Source organism: Lepidothrix coronata, unplaced genomic scaffold (genome assembly GCF_001604755.1).
Source record: "Lepidothrix coronata isolate B3197 unplaced genomic scaffold, Lepidothrix_coronata-1.0 Scaffold146, whole genome shotgun sequence".
Lineage (NCBI taxonomy): Eukaryota > Metazoa > Chordata > Aves > Passeriformes > Pipridae > Lepidothrix > Lepidothrix coronata.
The window spans coordinates 441,462-460,913 of record NW_016690326.1 but is presented as its reverse complement, the minus strand read 5'-3'; the positions used below and the strand labels follow the sequence as shown (position 1 = coordinate 460,913).

General features: G+C 41.3%; 1 protein-coding gene across 6 annotated transcripts in view; it reads right to left on the bottom strand.

Moving 5' to 3' along the window:
* The window catches only part of SGCD (sarcoglycan delta), a 327,884-nt gene that overhangs the window by 10,822 nt on the left and 297,610 nt on the right, over positions 1 to 19,452 (bottom strand). For all 6 annotated transcript variants that reach the window (XM_017828149.1, XM_017828147.1, XM_017828150.1 and 3 more), the window contains one exon: positions 576 to 699. In XM_017828149.1, the coding sequence (XP_017683638.1) occupies positions 576 to 699 (124 nt within the window). The remainder of the gene's footprint in view (positions 1 to 575; positions 700 to 19,452) is intronic.

Genomic DNA, 19,452 nt, shown 5'->3' with positions numbered 1-19,452 from the left:
CAACCATATGCCCACGTATATTTGTGACACCAGAAGAGTCTTAACTCCACAGCTATTTTACTTTTGCTCTGTGTTATCAGTTTTAGTTTTCTCTTCCCCTTTGGAATTTTCCCCAGTGTAACAACCTGTGTTTCCTAATGTGTCCTTTCTTTCCAAAATGAAACATCTAGTACAAAAGCTTTTCAGATCAATACCAGTGAATTAAGGTCTTCTTATAGAAAAATGTATGATAAAAGATTTAATTACGTTGGCAAAGTAAATCTTGTTTTAAAGTGACAAGGAAACAAAGAATTTAGGTGCACTGTGTATATTACAGCTGCATAAATCTGCCAGAACAACAGATGCTATTATACACGCACTTTAAAAATAATGAATCAGCCCTTGCCACAGAGTGAGTCTCATTTGCATGTGATGTGTTCAGTCACAGCAGAAATGAAGTTAAGAAAGCCTGCTGCACCTGGGCTTTCACAGCAGCATTTCAAACACAGCGGCTCAGTAACCTAGAAGGCTACAGACATGCAGGACATCTGTGGCTTGGTTTGGTTTTGCTGCAGGGCTTGATGTGCTTTGCTTACCTCTCCATCTTTGGATTCCAGCCTGAGCTCTGTCCTGCACGTGGCTTTCAAGCTGCCGGCCTCGGCGTTGATCTCGATGCCTTTCGGAGCCTCCATCACCAGCGCGCGCGTGGGCGACTCCAGCCTGGAACAGAAAGGGGTTACAGAGCCTGGTGGGTTGAACATTCATGCTCAGTCTCAGGCTGTTGCCTTGCAGACCCTGACTGCTGCCGTGCACTGCACAGCATCCTAGGACCTACTGGTGTTCAGATCCACGCCTGCTTTAGTCAGAGGAAAGAATTCATGCACGGTGTGGCAAAACACATCACAAATCTGACCTACTCATGTTTTATGTCAACTTTTCTGTGCTGGGTCAAGATGCCAGGTGCAATAAAGCTGCCACCATGATCAGCTTGCTCTTATTTCTGGTGGAGATTTCCAACTAATCAGTGCTAACGGGGGATATCAGCAAAGCTGTCTACACAGAGAGTGCAGGTGCTTCTCTTCCTCAAACACCTGTTCAAGCAGGAATAAATTAGTTCTCCTGACTTCCTGTAATGTGAGATTTGAAAGGGTTTAAAGACACAAGGAAATAGATGAAAACAACCAGGCTGAAGATCCCAAATTTTGTGGTGTCCAGTCCTAGTCTCATGACCACGTGCTCTGCAGTGCTTCAGCCCCTCCTAACCGTGGATACACTGCACAGGGATCTGACAACCCTGTTACAGCACTGTAACACAGCCAAGCCTTTTACTTCAGGCAATTGGGGTTAATGCTATAAGATGCAGAAGTGCAAGCTTCAGTCTTCCTTTTTGATTATCCATTGTTAGGTCTTGTATTATACTTGTCTCTTCTCTTCTTTATAATACAGTCTCATTACTTTCTGTACTGAAAATGCTAATAAAAAAACAATTCTCCCTCTTTGGGAATAGCCTCTTAGTTGATTTTATCACCATTTATTTACTGTACCATCGCGGACTCTGATCTCCTCAGGTGAAGCAGGAACAGAAGCTCCTCTGCTTTGCCTGCTTTGGGTTGCCAGCACCGACCACAGCGAAGCAGGGGGCAGCCCACCACCACCCCCAGTTCACTAGGGCAGCTCTCAGGATTTGCTTGCATCAGCTGTTTCTCTGCTCTTCCTATATATAATCATTTGTGCAAGTAAGTGTATTCTTAAATGGACTCCTGCTGGTACTGAGACAACATTATGGGAGACTGAGGGAATTCAGCTGTATTTATTGCAGCCAACAGTTCAATAAAGCAAAGGCACACAGCTCCCTCTCTGTGGCACTTTTCAAGTTATGACTTTCCCTCTTTTTGGTGTTTTCATATTGCTGCTTTTTGAACACCTTTCCTCAAGACCCCCAAACTCATGCATAATTTCCTGTCTGACTTAACTAAATCTAAATTTCAGGGAACAACTGAGGCATATACAGCTTAAGGAAAGAGCATGGTCTCATGGTTATCAGCCTCTGCACAATCCTTCTGAGCTGCTTTTTGTTCCCTGCAAGGAAGCTACTTTTTACATAAACCTTCTTCTGATTCCTTCCACTGGCATCACCCCTTGGCTGGTTCCTGTATGAGGAACCCAAGGTAACTGCTCATACAGGTAACTGCTGTTACTTTTTTTCCTGCCTCAGGAGAGGAGGAGAAAAAGCTTGCAAAGAGTGATTGCCATTACATAGTGCTACCTGGGATATGATTCCCTCTGACCTCCCAATTGCAATAGCTGCCTTTCCAATATCAGTTAGAATTTCCTCATGGTAAAGAGTCACAGCGCACAGCTGCAGGGCTCTGGCACATGAACTCTGGTGGCTTTTGTTAGGGTGGCTTAACACACTGTCTGACCCACGTTTTCCCTGGAGATTTCTGCCCAGGGGTACAGTATGCTCTCACCCTTAATAGAGACACCTCACAGACTGGTGCTTACCCTGAAAAATGAAGGACCCTCTGCTTGCACTAAGCCCCTGGATCTGTGCTGCAGTGGCTGGGATGCAGGCACACATTCCCTCCTGCTTCCTCTGCCCCACAGCAGGATCCTTAGAAAGAACAGCAGAGAGCTGGGGCCAGTTATGTCTTAAGTCACTGTAGCTAAATTCACCAGAGGATGTGTCCAAACCCCAAGACAGCTGAGCTAATCTGAGGATAAAATAATTCCTAAGAACATGGCCAGGTGACTCTTCAGCACTCCAACATCTTAGTGATTCTCCAATTTCTTTGATGTCCTGGCTGTCTCAATGTATTTGTTCATGTGTTAATCTTGTAGCTCTTCTACCAACTGAGAAATAAATCTTGTAAGTGCAAAACAGTGTTCAGGCACCACAGTAAAAACACACTCCTTTGCAGCAGCATCAGCAGCATCAGCAGCACTCAATTCCTGCTTGTATTGGAGCAGCCTCCCAGTCCTACACCTTCACTGGAGAGTGTGGAGAGCTGGAAAATCGGTGAATGTCTTCCCATGGCGGTGGAGGATCGAAAGAGGACCTTCCTGCGCATCTTTCCTTATGCACACAGGTCCCCCAAACCTCAAACTGAGTTAAACTTGTGCTTTGAATAAGCTACCAAAGATATGGAGTGTATTAGATAACATCATCCCAAAGTTTATCCTCTTGTCACATCGAACAGAGTGACAGAGTTATCCTCCCTCCTCCACCCGATGAAAACCCACAGACAGAATAACAGCACTGATGAAAGCCCATTGATTTTAGACACATTCTAATCTGTGCAGAGCTTCTTGGCTCATGGGGGCACAAAGGACCCTCTCAAACACCTCCCCACAGTAAATGGTGTGACGTGGGACAAATACACAACTCTGGGTCTTTGCTGCTGCTCATCACCCACCTCGCTGAGCTGACCCCCACTCCATCATCCTAAATCACTAGCTCAGACAGCTGCAATCTTGCTGACATACTGAATCAGCCCAAGCCCAACCCTTTAATAGTAAAAACATAATTTTGAAGCTCAAGGAATTTTTTAGAACCTTATAACTACAGAAACGAGTGCAAGTACTGTAACAGCAAAGTGCAGCTCTTCAAATAATGAAAAATTTGGGCTGCAGCCCACATGGTTTTGTATTTGTTTGGAGTCAGACTCTTCTCTCTCTTCCATGTTTGATACTGGTGTAAGTCCATCTGTTTGCACGGGACTTTTGTGCCAATTTACACTACTGTAAAGGAGGATGGAAAGGTCTTAAAAATGTGTTTCCTTGGCATTTGAGGGGCATATGATTGTAAGGAATTTAATTTGATTATTTTCTGATATCCCAAATGAATCCCTGAAACACCTGTCCCCAAACCAGGAGCTGCAAAATCTATGCAAAGCCAGAGAAAGCAGTTGAGGAGTTTATGCTCTGGGGCTTTGAGTAATGTTTACTGAATACTTTCATTTGAAGCAAGTGTTTAAGACACACTCTGCTTTCAAACCTAATTCTGCCTTCCAGAGCAGAACCAATTTGGAGACTAATAATGAAAGAAAATGATTTAGCGATGAACAGATAAATTGTTCAAAATCAGCATTTGTTTTCCAGTGTGATCCTCTGGAGCTTTTAGTAGGATTCCCATCTCCCAGTTAGATGTAAGCCCATACTTAGAGCAGTAGGCTGGAAAGGTGGCTGCATGAATATAGATTGTTTCATTATTTGCTCTTGCTCTTGAATTTTCCATCCCAGCAATTGGCACATAAGCCCTTTTTATTGACCATGGGTGCTGCTTATTTTTGCTCCAGTATTTGCAGGACTGGATTTTGACCTCTCTCACAGAGCTGGGCAAGAAGGGTAAATGCACTGCTATCCACAGACTTACAGCTTCTGGAATTCAGGACTGAGATAAGGTACTGCCATAAAATTTCTCATGATCCATCTACAGTCTCCTAGTAGGTGGATGAAGAGACATTCCACGGTCTGGGTGACTACTCACAACATAGGAACCACTCCTATGGATCCCAGGGTGCCATGAAAGTTCAAACTTTTAAAAGAAAAGACACAAGTAACAGGATTTTCAGAACTATCAAAGTTCCCGGGTTCCAATTATTACAATGGGTGTTAAGTACTCTTGAAAATCTCACTGAGCACCTAAATGCTATAACAAATCTGACCCTTAATCTCAGTTCTTAGTTCTGCAACAGAGGAAATGGCACTTTCCAACTCCATAGGGAGGGTGAAAAGACAAATATATTATCAGTTGTGAAGCAGTTCCGTACTGTAACAACTGAGGCCAGGGAAGTACCATTGCCAGAGACAGACGGTTGGCACGTGGATAACTGATCTTTTCAAATCTGCAGTATTAGTCTCATACCTTCATGGAAAATACTGTTAGTCCTGTTCCTCCCACTGAGCACATTCAATGAGGGGATGATGTATGCAGGAAAAGTCTTGCTCCAGCTCATCAGGCTTGATGGACAGTGCTACCCATGCCTCTGAAGGCCTTCTACTCAAACCTATCACCAAAGCATCTCACATTTTAAAGAGATGGCATGTGTGCATCTTGCAATGAACCCCTCTCCTGCTATTCCCTGAAAATCTGTGCTCCTGGGAATCAACAAGGGAGAAAAATTCTCAGTGTCATCCCTGCTTTGCTTTGGAAACTTAAGCAGTAATTTAAAGCAGATCAGCACATGAGTTTGTACTGTGGTTCCAGTGAAAGTTATTCACTTGGAAAGACCATTATTTACCCAGACTTCTAGTTTTCATTTAGTTCATCATAAAGAGTCACATTAATCACTTCAGTACCATGGGATCTATTTCCTTCTTGCCCTTCCTCTCACCCCCTCCAGGATAATGCAGCATTTTCCTTATTGTTATGAACAGCCCTTCGAATTTGGGGAGAAAAAAGGGTATTAAAGATGTGAAGGCAGTATCAGCAGCTGGGGGCTGCTGATGTGCTTCCAGTAAAGTGGATATAATTTTGTTAAAAAGTAAAATTTATTGCAAATAAATTTTATTTTATATTTATATTGCAAATATAAAACATAAAATATAATGATAAATATAATATAAAATATTATATATAAAATATAATATAAAATTTATATTGCAAATATTTATATTGCAAATACTTCAGGAGTAAAAATTTGCCCAAGTCCAGCATTGATGCAAACTGGAGTTGCAAACTGTACCAAAGGCTGCAGCAGAGGAGGGAGAAGATCCTCAACATGTGAAAGCAGTCAGTGTGTTCAGAATTTCTTGAGCCCACTGGGGGATTTTTCTGTGTGGGGCACAAACATTGCTTGCAGTATGGAAATGGGTAGAGAAATTTACACTCAGGAGGTGAGGAGCATATGATGCAACAGTGTGGTAACAGGAGCTAATTTAATTTTGCTTAGAAACCTCTGGACTGAGAATAGAGCATGTATTACTGCAGCTGTAGCCCATTACTTCTAATGACTCTAATTATTTCTTATGGTATCCATCTGACCAGCTATAAGATTCACGTTGAGCATAAAATTAACCAATGTTACCACTGTGCCTGCTTACATCTCATACAATTGGTAAATTACGCTGGCAAGTAAACATGGAGCTTCATCAATTTGCTGGTAATGAACCACTATCTCGGGCTGAAATTTGTTTTCAGATTTAACTCTCTTGTTTCAATGAAATCAATGGGATCAGCCACTCACAGTGACTTACACTTCTGACTTCATTATTTGTGTGTTATCTTATATATGTCTACTCATAGGTAAAAAACACAATGCTTTTCTCACTATTAACTGTAAGTTAATTAGGTTTTACTGAATTGCAAAGAAAGAACGCTTAGTTTCTTTTTCTGAAATGCTTTTAAACCCTTTTTTTTTTTTCCAATTTATCTTACCTTTGCTTGTATTGGAACAGAAAAAAGTTTGGGAGGCGGAACAACAGGTTGAGCCTGGACTCACCTGGTAAAAACCTCAGCTGAACATAAGTTCAAGCAAAGTCTTGTCACCTCCCAAAGACCAAAAGGCTCTGTCCTGAGCTCTGCCCTTCATCACTAGTTTTTCTTCCTCCTGGTACTGCCATTTCATGACAACAACAGAGACTAAAATATGGCAAGAACAGTGAGTCTAATATAAAACAGGAAAGAGAAAAAATAGAGTTGGCCTTGGTACATCAGAAAGAGAGGTTAAAATGCTCAATGTCTTTTTCTGAGATACCATGATTTTGAGAAAATATGACCTAAATGGCACAATAAAAAAGCAGCGAGTACTCCGAGAGCTTACAGAAGAGACCATCACTAATAAGAAAATATGTATCCCTGTTATTTATTGCTTAGCATTGACATAAATCTTGTTTTCAATTACATGTTAATGAAGCACGCCAATTACTGTTTGAATAGGGACATCTGATTACAGTCTCAATCAACAGAAATAAATCTTGCTTATGGAAGCTTTCCAGGGTATTTTTTTTAGGAACATTAATTACAGAAGTAAACAAGAATATATTATCATGTCATCCAATTGTAAATCCTGCCTATTGCTGTAAATACTGGTTAGTTTGACACTGTGTATCACCATTCAGTTTCCAGTGTTTATTCTGCAAATCTAATAAGTGACAATTCCCGTGCAGCCATACTCTGAAACAGATTGTTATGGCTGGGGGTCCAAAGCCTCCTGTAATTCCCAATTGTGAACAATGAATGAAAATTCTTTCAGCTATCATCCACAAATGATGGTTAATTCCTAAGTAAAATCCAGTTAAATGTGTTAGAGAGCTGACAGGTGCAGAGGTCTAATGATGCTTTATTGGAAATCACAGTTTTCTAATTGAGCTAGAGATAAGTCTGCTTCAAATGGCAAGGGGTGCAACGACTTTTATTCTCTGTATTTGGGCAGCACAGATGCTGAAGAGATTTTATACAAAGCTTAGTCAAAACAAGGTTAAAAAGGAATTGAGAAAGTAATATGAATTACCCTTGAGAGGGTCTAGGTACATGAGGAACCAGAGGAGTTAGTAGGTATGGTACTGGCTTGCAGTACCAAGCAGGTGGGAACCAGCTCTCACTTTACCTCCAAAAAAATGCCATTCCTCAGCAAGAGGAAAAGATCCAACATATGGTTCATCCCACCACACTGCAAATCCCGTTGTAGACTTCCAGCACCCTTTGCACTAGCTGAGCTTATTCAGAGCACTAAAAAGCACCAAAACTAGGAAAACAAAGAAAAGTCAAAATACAATTGATTGCCTACCATGCTATAGCAAGGGAATTACTGAACATGAGGTAATTTGGTAAAGTTGTCCTAAATGTTTGTTTGAGATCAAACAGAAGATATCAAATTAATCTAGGGAGAAAAAATGACTATGTAATACTATTGAGATCTAGTTTCATTATGAACTGGAGGACTGATGAAGGGCAGAGACTGTCTAAGAAAAAGGTACAAGATTAATGTTTAACAAAGTGAAGCTATGGCTGAGAAAATTAAAATCATCTGCATAATTAAAAAATTCTGTTGCTTATAAATCAAGGAAGGAAATTATCATAGAAATTGGGAGATAGTTGAACACTATGTGTGGCAAATACACATGTGGTTAAAGAAGATAATGTGTTTAAGTGCCCAGGGCAGGGATTCAGGGATGCTAAAAGCATGATTCCTATTTCAAGTGTAGAGATGAATGCAACTTCACTCTCCTCAGACCTGGTGCACTGTGAGTAGATTGGTCTTGCTCCAAAACCCTACAGTGCCTGAGACACCTGAGCAGTGAGCTGGCTACGGGATTACCTCCATCTTTCAGCCTTAACTTCCCTTCTAACCCAAACCATTCCAGGATGATCTCTGACAGTAAACAGCCATATGAGACACTACATAGGAGCAAAGTAAGCTCTGGCTGGAGGAAACCAAAGGACAGATGCCCCCTCTCTTGGCATGGTCAGAAGTGGGACAGTAAATGACATTATCACAGAGCAGGCTGAGCTCCAGCTTAGTGCTGCTATTGATGCCACTGGCTGGCACTTAAAAGCCAGTAATTAATTTTATTACAAAAACCTCATCACTAAATGTCTCCTGTCACAAGTTATAGTCTGGGTCAAAACTGCTTAAGTAATGGTCTGGAAATTCCCTCATGGCTAAACAGAGAGCTTGGGGCTGCAGAGTGGTTCTGCCTCTGATCCCACCAACCACAGCTTCCCTACACTCCAGCATGGCAAACAAACAGACTTGGAGTAAGACATGCCTGATCTACTACCTAAACCACCTATTCTTTTGCTTGTCTGATATACTTTGTTATGTGACTTATTGCAATAAATTAAAATAAATAGAGACAAAATAAAATCCTCCTCCTGTTGGGTGCATTAATGACCACGTTCATTTCGCATGTAGTGGCAAATAATTACTTTTCATGTTACCATAATTGCCTAAACCACAAATGCATTTTTTAAGAAGCAGAGGTTGGGCTGGTGTAAGTTTTTAATTATAGGCTGAAAGCTTCTAATTAAAAGGTATAAATTGGAAGAAACCCTTTCAAGCAGAATTACAGGAGAGGCCGCTAAGATTGGGTATTATCTTGATGCACTGTCACTGTGCCAAGGAGGAGAAGAAGAAATAGAAATCAAGTGCTGCAGCTCTTCCTCGGGGCCACTGACACCATTTGCTAACGAAGTGCTGCCATCATGAACATGGAGGAGAATAACACAACCCAAGGGAGGTCTGTAGGGCCACCAAATCTCAAGGCAACCCTGAGCCACTGGAGCAGGGAGAGCAATGCTGTCCTGCAGGGAACAGTTCAGGCTTAAATTGGCTTTTTCCTGAAGTTTATACTGGCTTCTGGGTGGTGGCAGGAGGACAAAAGCCACCTGTGTTGGTCTAAAATTATAAAACCCAATGTAAAGATGGATACTTGAGTCAGCTAAAACTTGCTGTATTAACCTATACAGTATTTATCAACTGAGACGTTACACGGTGCTCTACCTTGGGGTGAGTGTCACGTGCAGTCAGTGGCTGACCACTGGGTCAATTTGGACCAACTCTCCACTACCTTCATGGTTTGATCTACTGCTCTACTTTGGAAGAAAGCAGAATGATGTAATTTTTTTACCTTATTCTTCTGTTTTTCAGGGTGTTAAATAATCCTGAGGAGCAGACCAGCATGTCATCACTGATAGAGAAATCACTTTCCTGTGATAACCCAGCGTACTCAAATGACAGGATTACTGGCGGGGTGTAGTGCTATGCAAATATTGCAGTCATTATCATCAGTCTTCTGCATCAGAACTGCTTGATGAAGAGAAGAAATGTTGGTCTAGATTTTCCTTTTAAAATTCTTTTTGAAGTTTGTCTGTCATGGGATTTTTACCTGCTGTTTGGTCAGTCATAAAGGAAAAGGATCAAGTGGATTAAAATCTCACGTGGATAGCTCACAGGTTCAGCTTACAGCACTATCTGCAGTGATTATTTTCTCTTCTATGATTTATTCTATTCCTTCTAAAAAGACTGGAGTTAATAGTAAATCACTTACAATGAGAAATATAGAGATAACAAAGCTAAAAAGGATTTGAAATGGTAGAATTAAAAACCTGCTGGAAAAAAAAGGTGTATCTGTATGCATCATATACTCAGCGGTGATACCCTTCGGAAACATGTACACACTTGCCTAAGTGGATTTGAAGAGCTTATTTAGCATGACAAATTGGTTACAACCTGATGGCTATTTCTGAAAACCCATTTATAGACCTTCAGACACTCACACTCCTGTGGCACATCCATTCACTGTACAGTCAATTTATAATGATTCCACCAAATTAAATCTTTATTAACAAACTTATTGACTCTGGCTTTGACTTATTGTCCCCCCTTTTAATTAACTGCAGTAATGAGACAAGCAACATCCAATATAACAACTGACCAAACGTTTTGTTTAAAACCTGCTGTTTATTTCAAGCAGCTTTGCAAAAAATGAAGGCTGAATTGTTATTTGCTAAATGTCAATTTTCACACTCTGTTGAACCTTTTCTGAAACCTGTCAACCACAAATCTGTAGTCATTTTTCCCCCTCTGATCAGAGCTATATAGAGCATATAACAGGTTTGCAGTTATTTTTCATTCTTATGCAGAAGATGTACCATTTTATGTCCCCAGTATACTTTAAGGAATGGTAAATATGCATAAATTGTAAATGTAGAGGGATGCATATGCCAAAGTTGTGGCCTCTTTCACAGTCACAATTTACATCAGCAATATGGTTACATGTCTGCATATGTAAGGTCACAGAAATGATGCAAACCCCTCAAATCCAGCCCATTATCATGCAACAATACTGCACCATCTTCTTTTCAAATGTGCTGGCTCCTGCTCAGAATTAGGGATGTGTTTCACCCTACAGACCGTTTGTTCACAGCCTTGCTTTTGGAGTAACACTAAGACAAAGCCAAGGACTGGGCAAGGCCACCAAGGACAGAGACTGTGAGAGGGGCCCAGTGCTACTCCTTGTGACTGGTTACTATTACTTTTTCAGCATAGAGAAGTTTGAAAGGGCAATGGGAGGGAGGAGGAGTATTTGAAGAAATCAGACTCAAAGTTCTTTGATAGTGTAGAAATGAAAATCTTACAGCTATTTGAGATTTTCAACTAATTTTTTGCTTTCAAATATGCAAAAGAAAATAGGTTGGGAAATGGTGCAGAGAAGAAAATAAAGGAATTGTGTGGGTGTGTGGAGAAAGGAAAGGAGCAGAGAGAGAGAAAGAGATCAGGAAAAAAAGAAGCCCAACTTGCTGAAAAAGAGAGTATAGAGATGTCTCCAAAGGGACTACTTTAATTCATGGAATAGGATATTTTCAAATTCTTAGCATCAATATATCTTCATCTAAAAACAAAACTGTTTTCTGTTTATCTTTTGAATATAATCACTCCTGAGTAAAACGTGCATTTTAAGGTAAGGTTTGGCAATCTTTCGAGAGAGATATGCTAGATGATGTTTTTCATAACTACAAGAGAGACTGAACCTGGTGTTGACAATTCACCATATGCTGGGAGATGACCCTATTGGCATGAACCCACCTTTACTTAGGGGAGGAACATTCCTGTCCTGTTCACCTGGTGAGAACTGGGAGCTTTGAAACCCTTTTGCTCACAGGTGCGTGTCTCAGGAAGCTCTGATTCCCTCATTTGGCTCTCCTTATGCTATTTAATATGTGTCCTGCTGCTACTGCTGGCATCCATGCTGTAGGTGGTTGACCTTATTTGTTTGAAGGTATAGAAATCAGCTCTCCTGCTCCTTGGGCCAACCACAGTAAAGTGAGAATATGTTCAACATTTCTTGACTTCCACAAGGTTCCTTCCGTCTTTCCTTGGGCAAATCTGTGTTTTGACTGTAATAACCTCCCTCATATGTTTTTTTTTAGCAGGTAAGAAAGAGACAATTCTAGTTACTAATGTAAGAGGTCAAATGGAGGTGAAATGAAATGGATTAAAGAAAAAAACTGATGTCAGAAATGCCTCTGTACCACTCAGTGGCATAACTCCTTCCTAGAAACAGTTTTTTGTCTGAGATTTTCATTTCATTTTACTCTATTTTATTTTGATTTCAAAAAAGTCAGGCAGGTAGAAGAACTGGTTTTGTGTCTGAAGCACTGGAATTGAATTTCCAGCCACAGGATGAACAGCCTTTCTGACCACATGTGAGTGCATTCAGTGGTCCCTGGGTTTGTTGCAGTGTAGCAGTGGTGGGGATGGCTCAACACAGCCCAGGAGGAGTAATTCTCCCCAGCACAGCAAAGTGATAAAGGCAAAGCTGCAAGGTATATTTTTTTCCCTAGAATTCCTAGCTTTTTCTGAATTGTCTGCACCCTCGTGGTATGTCTCAGCAGTCACATTAACACTATTGATTGCCTGCTTGGTAGGTAACAGGAGGAAAAATAAAACAGGCAAAAACTTAACTCTGTTTAGGTTTCTCCAATGCATGTGGAGTCTGAACAATTTTCTATGGATGGGCACCACATCTAAAACCTTTCTGGTGAAAATTGCTACCATGGCCTTCCTCTGTGTCAGTAACCAAAGCCACCATCAACTGGGGAGGGAGGGAGTCAGGAGTGTGTGTCTTCCCTGCTCTTTAAAATGCCGATGTGTTTCTGTTCTTTGAAGCAGAGTGTGCGAGATGTCCTGATTTCTACCATTCAAATCTGCCAACCTGCCAGGTTTGCAAATGTCACCTGCTCCCCACAGCAGAGAAGTGCTGCGTGCCAAGGCTGGCCTGTCACCCCCTAGTACAGAGAACACCAGTCTCAGCATTCCCTGTAACACCCCTGTGTCCCAGCAGCCAGGAGTGGTTAATTCCAGCTCCAGAACAGTGAATCCAGTCCTCACTCTGTGGCCCCAAGGAAATGAGAACATTTGAGTCATGCCCACACACCACACATGAATGTGAGCCACATTCAACACCGAACGTTCCAATTCAACCAGTACCACCACCCACTTGCCAGTGTTACCCAGTGCCACTGCTGGGACAAAACAGAGCAATGAGTCAACCTAACAGATCTCGTTTTGACACTGAATATCAAGTCAACCATACAGTGCTCAGAAAATCTACATATCTGGAGCAGAGAAATACAATAGAAAATTTCCTTCAGAGAAATTTCCTCAGTAGGGAGGGCCATGTGAAGTCGTTTACTTCCCGTTCCCCCTTTCCAGCATTAATGATACAGATGTTTCCCATGTTTTCTTTCATTTTTCACGATCAGACTTCAAGGTTGTCCAGACATCAAAATTCAACTTTTCAAGTTGGATCCAAACTTGAAGAGTGAAAGGTGAAGAACCCACAACCCCAGCCCATGACTGTACATCAACCTGCCAAGGAACTGTTTAATCCTGCCAGACCAAAGCTTCAAAATGGAAACTGCAGTATTTTTTCAGTTGCTGTTCTAAATCACATTCCCATGCTCATGCACCATTCCAGCATCCCAATGTTTTGTGGCAGTAAGTATTTGTATTTCAGTGCAATTTTGAGGTGGTGGAGAGGCAGTGGCCTGGGAGTCCACCTGGGTTTTCTCCTGCCTCAGCCCCTGCCCCAGTGCACACCACCAGAGAGTCCATTTCAGCACGTGGTGACTGCTCCCCTTTGATTTTCTTGTTTGCTTGGGACACAGCTTTGTCTACACAGCATTATGCACAGCAAGAACTTGTTTCATCCATAGCATTTTGGAACTAAGCCTATGTAAGAAAACATCAGCCAAACATACCCTGGTTACCCAAACTCAATTAGCAGTGAATTGGAAGGAACTATAATATAAAAGGACCATTAAAAAAGCCTGGGGTTTGTAAAGATATTTACATGCCTGCCAGCCTGTTTCTAAAATTCTGATGTTGCACCTTTCTGTGCCCATTGCATATAAAGGAGGGAACTCACTCTCACCTTCTCATGGTATCTGCTGTTGGATCTTCTGGCCTAAATGATTTTCATTCCTATGTAACAAACCACATTAACACTCAAGGGAAGGAACCTTTTTCATCCCTAGACTCAATAAAACACGGACAATGGGATCATGAGTCCCATCACATAGGTTCCTCAATAGAACATGACCTTGGCTTAAACAGGAAGAGACAGCTGCCTCTTACAAAACCGGGAAATTGCCAAAGAATTACTTCTCTGTTCCTCAGATATTAAGTTCACTGCAGATCTTCCCTCCATCTCATTTCAATTATTTCTGCGGTCCTCTTTTTTCCCCTCTGTGTTCTGCTGTAGAGTAAGTCACCAGGTATAAACAACACTTGCTGTTACCCTAAAAATGCACATTTGCAATTTTTAGTGTATAGGGGATGACAGTAAAGGAGCACCCAGGGCAAAACCACCAAAACCACACAACCCCCCAAACCAGAATAAACATATTCTGCCACTGCAAAAGAGTTCAAACAACTTCATCCCAGCAGCATCCATAGTGGATGAGGTAGGAGCTGCCTTCCTGCAGCCTGCAGAGAGATGGGCTCCTCCAGTGGGCATTTCTGCCCAAGGCTGCTGGGCATGGCTGGCTGTGGCAGGGCACAGCTCTGCCAGCTGGAATGAGGAGTCAAATCTGGGCTCAGGTTTTATCCAGCAATGCTGACTTCACTCCTAGTATGCTTCCACAGTATCCTGAGTATCTTTACCTCTCTAAAGGATATCTTCTATAAAGCAGCCACGTCCTGCCAGTCATGCTGCTTTAACTTTACTGCTCTAGTTAGAGGTGTAATGTGGGGAGAGCTTAAAGAGATGTAACTGGACAGGTCTGTTTTAATTGTTCCCACTAGACCTGTGCTCTGTGACCTTGGACATCTACAGAGCCATAAATATGAGCTTTGATTGCTGTTCCCATAGTGACTGGCAGGAGGAACACAGTGGAGGGTGGTCTAGGTCTGCTTCAAGCAGGCAAGAAGCAACTGGAAATGATTAAGTTCAGAAGCTCTGGGGACACTAATGTCACTGCAGGCCAGCCAACTTGGAAGATAAACATTGCTGGGCACTGCGAAAATGATTTTTCTATTTGCTTTCTACTGAGAGAGCGAACTAGGCTGCACTTTAGGCACTAGGCTTGGCAAGTGAGACCGTGAGCTCTTCTGAGGCAATTTTACCAGTTCTTTCTGCTGCTGGAGATGTCAAAGCTGCTACTGGGGTCTGTCACACTTGTGCTGTGAACACTTACTGCTGAGGAACAGAAATCCAGTCCTTGAGTTCAGTCAGACCTGCACAGCTGATTCATGGGGAATATTTCTACCTGGAGCAACACACAGCGTGGGAGGGTAAATCATCCCATGCAAAGCTGCCCATTACCTGGGATGTCCCCCTTCAGTGTCAAAGCCAGTGTTTTTATTTCTATACTGCTCTGTGCTGTGCAGCAAGGGGTCTCACAGGGCATAGTGCGGAAATGGGACACCTTTGGCATCCCACTCCAAAAGGGTAAGGACCTGGTGAATGCACTCAGGGAGAGGAATGCAGCTTGTCCTGGGACTGTGATATCCAGCTCCCACTCTGCGAATACAGAAATACAATTCAAATGATTCTCTAAACTCTCCTATTTTGGTAAAAAAAAAAGCACCATTTCAGAAAAAATGTAAAGACACATGTTGGTGGTCTGAGTATATATAATAGATGAATACATATAATAGCAGCTCAGGAATACTTATATTAGGAGAGGGCAGTGCAGGAAGAGCTGGGCTGTGCTAATGGCAAAACTGCCAGAGTGTTTCTGAGCTCAATAGCACGGTGTGATGGGTGCTCTGCCTGCCCAGTCACACAGAGCTTCATTAACCCCCAGTAACGATGGCCTCCCACATCACAGGAGAATGGAATTTACACATGGTCAAATCCAGCATCTCCAAGAGATCACTCGAAGTTATAACCCTCAGAAACACAACAGCTTCACCATCTCCATCAGTATATTCAGGTTTGGAATGGAAAATAGCTCTTCTAACATCCACTGAATCTACCCATCTATACACTTTGTACACTCTCCAAAGTCTCCAATTTACATAAACTAAATTCTTCAGACTTTGGCATCACGGTAACTTTAATGCCAAAAGAAGGCAGACAAGCCCATCAAAGAACAAGTTCAAGGCATCACTTTTCCCTTACTACATACAGAACTTATGTATATTTGCATAGGTCTGTTAAAAAAACAGGGTAATGCTGACATATCTTGAAGCCAAGATTACATGGTCTTCTATAAAAATTTTAGTGGCACGCCACAGGGAGACACTGTACTATTCTCATGGGATAAATGATTATCCTGGTCTCTTCTCCATGCCTCAGCCTTTCACTGAAAGTAGATCCCATCATTTTTCAAGTAGTTGAGTCAGATTTGCAAAGTCTGCACATTCTTATAGTGACCACAAGTACTTAAAGCATCAGCTGTTTTACTTTTTTCTAAGTTTGGTTCCTCTATTTTTCTTTTTCTAATCAAGTAGAAAATGCCAGAATTGTCCAACATTCTGTTTAAAAATGACCAGCCTGTGACCCCCTGATATTTATACAGTATGGACCATCCTACTCTGAAAAGTCAAGCATTAAAAAAAAAAATCTCTCAGGTACTCAAATGTCTTCAGTTACTTTTGGAAATAGAGACTAATAATAATTATTGCCTGCTCTACTTCACTGTTAATCTCTCTTTCAGAAAATGCATTTCTTGAACTGTAGAAAATGACACTTTAAAGAATAATTTTGCATTTTTTTCTGACTGCAGCAAACCATATGGAGAGTGGCTGACGGGTCCTGATGGATAACACATATACTAGCAGCTTCCCAGAATACTTATCTCTGAAAAGAAAGAAGCTCTGCAGAAGTGGCCTGGATAGCTCCATAAATCAATGCCACACTGTTAATTCCTGACAGATACTAAAAATTAGGGATGGTCAGTTTTAAGTACTGGTCCTACAAAAGTCTTGCAATTGTTCTTTCAAGAGAGCCATAATCTCCATTTGAGGAGCAAGACAACCATTATACGTAAGTATTCAGTGGCTCTGCTGAAATTTCAGTCTGGCTCTTGAAGGCTAATTTTGCTATTCATCACTCTAAGTAAAAGTTCAGCCAGAGATGTTGCTTTTGTTTATATCAATATTTTTTTTTCCCCTGGAAATTCAAACCAAAAAAAGCACTTATTTTGCTGTAGAACTGTTTATTGCAGAACAGTCCCACTGGCAGGTCAGTCGGGGCTGTAACCTACCACAGCCTGGCCTAGGAAAGCCACACTCTGAGGAGATTGAAGGTTCTTTGCTTCACTTAGGGAACTGGCATCCAGCTAGAGGAAATATTCCTCAAAGAGATGCTTATGAAACCAACACTCTCTTTGGTATTGCAGGGACATTTAGACATACTGCGTGAGTCAGAGAAACACCTTTAGTGAGTATCTGAGCACATCTGCCTGCAGAGCTCCCGTTCCACTGACACTGATTCCCTTTCAAGTCACATCAGCTCACAAGGTATGATGCAACATCATTGAAAATGTGCATGTATTTATTAGAGGTTACAGCATAAAATATGCAGGCACCTTGAAATATATTTCAGACGGTGACAGCAAGCAGAGTGACTGAATATATGTCAGAGGTTTATGATGAACTCTGAAGTGTCTTCATTTGAAAGGCAGCATCCTTTTTTTATAGGCATCCTCTATTGCTTGATTTATTCTTTCTATCTGTAAGTAACCTCTAGACTCATAGATTTAGGCTCCTGGTGTGATGTTGTTTGAATGCTGTGTACCTCAGAGCTCTGCAAAATGTTCTGACAAATTCATTGCTTGGTCCTCTCTCACTGTTCAGCACAATGCCAATGGATGGAGAGATTAAATGGTGCCCTACTGTTCAACTGAGAACCCATAAAATCAACCTATTTAGTGGGTGTTTTAGAAAATTTGTCACATGCTAAGCAGGAAAGAACAGGAAAGTACCAGGAGAGGTTTAGTGTTCCATTTTTCATCTCTTTAGCAGTATTGCCCTTAATGTTTTCAGTAAGAGTTTGTTGGTTTTTTTGCAAAGGATTAGGCATGAACTAATGGTGGGGATGAGGAACTAAGCCTAAGTAAATGACAAATTACTCTCTTCTTCATACAATCAGTTTGATCCCATATAGATAAAACTGAGCATTTATGGAAGCATACAGGGCACAGATGGGCCAAGGCCCACTCTAAGGCAGCTGCCAGAACCCAGGGCTGAATTCAGGACCTGGGTTGTATCCAGATGTGCAGTTCCTACAGTGTGGTTATATACATTGTGGTTACCAGTGTGGTTACAAGCACACATTTTCAATCATCAATTGGGTCTTAAGAGAGAGAATTTAATTTCAGAAACCTTAGGAAGCAATAATAATCTTTAATCTCTGGCATTGCAGGAGAAGATACTGCATGTTTTCTACCAAAATGAACAGCTTTAATAGCCTTCCATTAATATCCATTTATGTTGAAGTGAGTTATTCTGTAGTGACCAAGGGACACAATGTGGTGTGCAAGGCCATCGTTATCTCGTGACTTCATGAGATCCGTTCTTGGAATAAAGGCAAAGCACTGCCTACAGAATTTAGCCTATTAATAGTAACACCAATACCATAATGGTTATCCCACATGGCCAAAGTTTCTGTTCTTCAAAAGGTATTAGTGAATTAAGCCAATGCCTGTGGTGGGATATTCACCTACGGGCTCGGATTTGGCGAGAAGCAGAGATGCATTTCCCAAATCTCCTGGCACCATATGGTTGGGGTTGGCTTTTTCCCCTGTGCTTTGAGCACAGATCCTTCTGCTGCAGGGGAAAAAGAATTGATTATCTGGTAGTGAGAGATTTGGAGGCTTTAGAAAGAAACAAATAGCATTTATGAAGGACTTAATTTTTGTACCCTAAAAGACTTCTGTCAGAAATGTCATTTGTAATTAATTAGAAATGTATAAATCAGAAAAAAGCCTGTTAAAGTCAACCAGTTTTTAACCCAGGGAACCATGGGTTTCAACCTCTGGCTGCCAGCTCAGAACCTTTTCAGAAATTGCTGTGTGCTTTCCGGGTGATCCTCCTGGCAGCATTTGAGTTTCCAAAATGGCTTATAAAAAAGCTTCCCCCTTTTGACAGAACTCCTCACCTGATTCCTGTAAGATATCCTGTTTTTCTAAAGAGATTTTTATTGCAATATGAATTTATTACATACCATTTCACATGCACACATTTTCAATCATACCTTTTGGGTCATAAGAGAAAGAATTTAATTTCAGAAACCTTAGGAGGAAATAATAATCTTTAACCTCTGGCATTGCAGGAGAAGATACTGCATATTTTCTATCAAAATGAACAGCTTTAATAACCTTCCATTAATATCCATTTGTATTTATTACTCCTTCATTAAAGTTAAGACAGCAAATCCTTAATAAAAAAAAACCCTAAATAGACATTTTATTTTACTTCTTTCTCTATGTTTTAAAATGCTAACACTTAAGGAAGTGGACAGGACATGACATATTTTTATCACTGCCACACAGTTCAGCACTAGCAGCGTAAAACC